The sequence below is a fragment of the Metopolophium dirhodum genome, chromosome 1, assembly GCF_019925205.1.
Source record: "Metopolophium dirhodum isolate CAU chromosome 1, ASM1992520v1, whole genome shotgun sequence".
Taxonomy (NCBI): Eukaryota; Metazoa; Arthropoda; class Insecta; order Hemiptera; family Aphididae; genus Metopolophium; species Metopolophium dirhodum.
The window spans coordinates 124,898,671-124,904,123 of NC_083560.1; the positions used below are offsets into that span (position 1 = coordinate 124,898,671).

Here is a 5,453-nt window from a genome sequence, read left to right on the forward strand (position 1 = left end):
TGACGGTGCGCGTTTACGTGTGCGAGGCGACGGATTTTCTTCGCGCCACTGACCTACATACCGGTGCCTGTAATAATCATAATAATTTAGGTACACCTGTCCGGCAACCGGGAGTCGCATATTATCAACAAAGTACCGATGACGACGAACAATTAGTTAAACAGAATTAATTTTCAATAATAATTTATATCTAATAAAAATTGTAATTTCCTGTTTTTCCTTGAGCAAGTTTATCAAATAATATTATATTACTGTAATATACCGATAACCCAAGTTTGTAATTTTCCGTGACAGCATAGATAGTCCATTAAAACTGCCCTAAAATTACAAACAAATAACTACTAGTAAATATTGGTTTATTCGGGACTATATTAAAGAGGACGTCAGCGCACAGTTTGTTTTCTCTCTCAGCCCTGCACGTGCACAAAATGCATTCATACAAAATCAATTATTATTTTTCTTTATGTTTTCAGTTATCTTAGAGTAAAATATCTCATAACCAAAATGAGAGATAATAATATTCTTAAGCCTTCATATATACTTAGATGAATCTTAAATGTTTTACCTCAAAACAATTTAATGTCTATTAAACTTTATAAATTTATTTTTATTTTTAAAATCGAATAATAGAGTCGAATAGTATAGAGTAAAATAACAATAAAATATAAAATCAAATATTATGTAAATCCCTTATTAAAGTTATCACATCTAAAAGTTTGTGTGAAAGATGATTTTACTTGAATTAGTTTTATTTAGGTTGCCCGTGGGTCTGAGAGAGAAAAAAATCCTCTTAATTGAACTTCCATCACAGGAAAATGTAAGTGTAGTTATGTACAGTGCAAAACTTCCATATTATGAAGTCTCAATGGGGGGCAGGGGAACAAAAAAAGTCTTACTATGGAAAAATAGAATTACGTAAATTATTTAGTTCTCAGTTGACTGTGGTTCACAAAAATATTTCGTTAATCAGGAAATTTCATTAAACGGAAGTCTGTAGTATCGAAGTTTTACTGTATTTTTATTAGCAGATGTACCCATGTTAGAGAACAGAAATCTGTGGTTCTATAGATCGGTGATATTGTGTTTGTATATCAAATATTTTTATCACAAAGTTTGCACAACATTCGAAGGAACTTATTAATACAACGTAACAAATTTTTATTTTTCCGACTAATATGGTCTTATAATATAATAGGAAATCTTATAAATGTTATTATATTCAAAACCAAACAACTATCAAAGAGGAAATATAACGTTTCTGACATCAATATTGTCGAAAATGATAATGCGTATAACTTATCCTGCTGTGGCTATAATTTTGTATACCTAGTAGAAGTACTAACTTATTGTTTCTGAAAGTTAAACGTTGTTATTAGATAGTTATAATAAGTCGCTGCACGTATTGTCTTTTTGTCAAAAATAAATAAGCAAATAAACCTGCATAAATACATATTACCTATAATACATAAATAATAAAGATAGTGTATTAATTATTTAACATCTGTTTGTGGGACGGCACCATTCGATTATCTAATTATAATATAAACATCATAATATTTTATTATAAACGGATACCTAGTTACGTTATTCTTGTTGCAAAAAATATTTCGTAAGAAGCATACAGTTGGGTAAGAACGAAGAAAACGCACGGTTTAAAAACTACATTCGGAACTATAGCAACATTGCGTTATTTATTGTCGCAACACTCATAAATATGCAAATTAATTAAAACATAAAACAATTTCCTTCATTTACTGGACTCTTGACGTGATGTATCTATGATATTGCATGCAACCAAAAAAAAAATGTCCAAAATCGGGATGTCCATTAAATATAATACCCATATATTTTCTGATACGAGCAATGATTGCATTGATAAATTAGATTGTTTGCACTTTCCCGCAATACCGCAATAATTAGATTTAAAGTTTTAGAGTATTAAGAAAATTATTATATTAATATTAATTGTGATAAAATAATATTATATACCTCTTTATATTTTATACTTTCTATCAATAAGTTATAATAGTTATTATCATCGTAAAAAGTGCATTAGCCAGTAAACATAACAATAAATAAACAAATAATCGAATATTGAACAAATACCGCGATAAAGAAAACAAAAAATACTTTTGAAACATAAAATGTTGATACCTTATTTATAAAATTACAATTATTGCTATATTTTTTTTTTTTTTTTTATTGGATAACTTGCGGCAACATACCATACGACCATTTTACTTATATTACTTGATATTTAAAGTACCCCAGATACCTCAATTATGGTAATGGCATTATATATATTCAACCGATTATGTGAGAATTCAAACGGTAATAAGACAATACTGGCTAAAAATCTGGAGAGGTCAGTAAATTCTAATCGCATGTAAACAGTGTACTAGAATAACCCTTAGTAACCGAAATAAATATGAGTTAGTTATAATTTATAGCATAAAAAATTTAATTCAAGCGTTGCTTAATTCAATAGTGGTAAAAGAGCACGAATAACGTCTTTTGTATCGTGGTCCGAGAAAATAGACCATATGACAGGAGAATATAATATGTAAAATAAACAACACTAAAATAAACGACCTCAAATTTAGCAGTGTAAGAACGAACGCAAGATACAGTACTGGTGTGACATGAGTGAAAAAATGTTTTTCAAAATATTAATCTGATGGCACTCCGGCGAACTCACATGAGAGAGAAGCCGTACCCATGTAATGTGTGTGATTAGAAGATCGCCAAAAACGGTAAAATGACAGTCCACTGTCGAACTCACATGGAAGAAAAACCGTACTCGTGTGAGGTTTGCAAAAGAGCGTTCACTCAAATCAATAATCTAACACTACATCGGTGGATACACTCGCAAGATAAGCCATACTCGAGTGACGTGTACGACAAACCGTTCACTCATAGAATGTTTAGCCTGAAAGTGCATCGGAATACGGGCACAGGAGAGAAACCGCACCATTGTGATGAGTGTAACAAGTCGTTCAGTCAAAGGTGTAGTCTGATATTACATCAGCGGACGCACACGGGAGAGAAGCCGTATACGTGTGATTTTTGTAAAAAATCGTTCTCTCAACAAGTCACCGTGACAGTACATCAGCGGACGCACACGGGAGAGAAGCCATACAAGTGTGATGTCTGTGACATGTCGTTCTCTCAAAAAGTCAGTCTGACACCACATCGGCGGACGCACACGGGAGAGAAGATATTCACGTGTGATGGTTGTGACAAATCGTTCTCTCAAAGTTTCAATCTGATGACACATCAGCGGACGCACACGGGAGAGAAGCCATACAAGTGTGATGTCTGTGGCGTATCGTTCTCTCAAAGTGTCAATCTGACAACGCATCGGCGGACGCACACGGAAGAGAAGGCATTTCTGTGTGACGTGTGTGGAAAATCGTTCACATTTAGAAATAATATGACAGTGCACCGGCGGACGCACACGAGATAGAAGCTATTTGACGTATGTGATTCACCAACAACGGCCAACTGTATTTACACCATTCTATGTCCAGAGGATAAGGTGTATCAGAGAGACGTATTATGAGAGATGAGTCGTTCACACGAAGTGATGACAGCTTCTTATGATTTAATGATATAGCTTCTGCGCGTTTTTTTCTTGTAGTGGACAATTGATAATGGATTCTTATTTTTTTTTTTCAATGTCCATAACCAACATACTTTATCTTTTTTGTTTTCTATTAAAATATTAAGATATTATAATATAAAATATGTAATGCAAAGTGCATTGAAAAAACAAATGATAAATTCATACCGGTGCTGGTGATTGCCACGGCTCGTAGACGTCGGTAGCAGCTATATATCACAGTCCTGATGGTGTCGACGTTGGCCGTCGGTCGTCGGTCTAAAGGTCCGTTGAACAGATTGCTGGTACTCGGTGAAACGGACGACGCTCTTGTGTGGCAGTTTCGAGTCTCAAATGAAACACTTAAGCTGGGGTATAGAGCGTATTATAACATCCACTTTACCCATGCAGCAATATATTAGCATATAGGTAATGATATGCATTTATTTTTATACCCGACGCTCGTCACCGGTTATTATGTCTACGACTGTTGTTATCTCAGCCCGCAAGTTAAAAGATATTTTAAAATTTAAATTGTGTCATGTTTTTTGTTCTAATCTGTAAACCACGTTATATACACACTTTTGAGTAACCATCTCCAATCCTGGTTTGTATCTGTTCGTTAAAACTTATTTGATCCCCTCACTCAAACATTTGGACCGAGTTACGTTGTGTTGAACATCGTCTCACACTTAACAAGTGAAACACGGCAGATCAGTCATCGCATCAGTTCAGTTATCTGAAGTTATCTGCACGGATCAAAAATACCAGCTCCAGAGTGGTCATTTACTTTTGTATCAATTCAATATGGTACTGAACTACTATATAACTTATAATAGGTATATAAAAGTACCCCAGATTCATAATTTATAGTAATATTTTCTAATTAAGTACCAAACATTACCAATAATTATATAACAATTTTAAATGGTAAAATCACAATACTGGCTAGAAAACTTGATGAAGTTAGTAAATTCTAATAGACCGTAAACAAAATACTAGATTAATCTAGCAACCAAATAAAAATATTAGTTAGTTACAACACAAATAAATAAATTCCAATACTGTTAAATTTGATCAGTGTACCTAATTTATAGCATGCTCTGAGAAAATATTTATGTGATAGCAATATATGTGGAAGATTAAACAACACTAAAATGAATGATCTCAACATTAGCGATAAGATGACCTTACGTGAGTTACAGTATCGTTGCTACGTGACTCAGCAATTTTTTGAAAATATTAATCTGACGGTACACCGGCAAAGACACAAGGAAGAGAATCCGTACCCAGGTGACATGTTATGTGATCAGACGTTTACCAATAAAGACGAATTTTCGGTTCACTTTCCAATTCACACCGGAGTGAAGCATCCCTCGTGTGGCGTGTGTCACAAATCGCTCACTCATAGATCTAGACTGATGAGAATCGGCGTATGCACACTGGGGAGAAGCTATACTCCTGTGACGTAAGTCACCAATTCTTCAGCAGTAGATATTACAGCCTGAAAGTGCATCAGTGGACGCACACGAGAGAGAAGCCGTACTCGTTCAACTTTTGCGACAAATCGTTCAGTCAGAGAAATAGTTTGGTTGTTCATCATCGGATGCACACTGGAGAGAATCCGTACACGTGCGACGTTTGCAACAAATCGTACGCTCAGAAAAATAATCTGAGAACACATCAAAAGTTGCACACGGGATAGAACCCGTGCCCGTTTGTAATTTACCAATAACGGTCAGCTGATCGTAAAATATTGTATGCATGCACAGATGATAAGCTGTATCAGAGAGACATATGAGATAAGTGGTTCACACAAAGCTACGATCTGACTTCTGGTTTTATCATATAG

General features: G+C 34.4%; 1 protein-coding gene across 1 annotated transcript; it reads left to right on the forward strand.

Annotated features, from left to right (window-relative positions):
- The first annotated feature begins 2,758 nt into the window (after positions 1 to 2,758).
- On the forward strand, positions 2,759 to 3,466 carry LOC132953627 (zinc finger protein ZFP2-like). The gene has a single exon (XM_061026003.1). It carries the CDS (start codon positions 2,759 to 2,761, stop codon positions 3,464 to 3,466), a length of 708 nt encoding a protein of 235 aa, XP_060881986.1.
- The last annotated feature ends 1,987 nt before the right edge of the window (positions 3,467 to 5,453 follow it).

Bases quoted from the DNA above. Each gene is read 5' to 3' on its own strand.
- LOC132953627 (XM_061026003.1), top strand. From the start codon at position 2,759: ATGACAGTCCACTGTCGAACTCACATGGAAGAAAAACCGTACTCGTGT.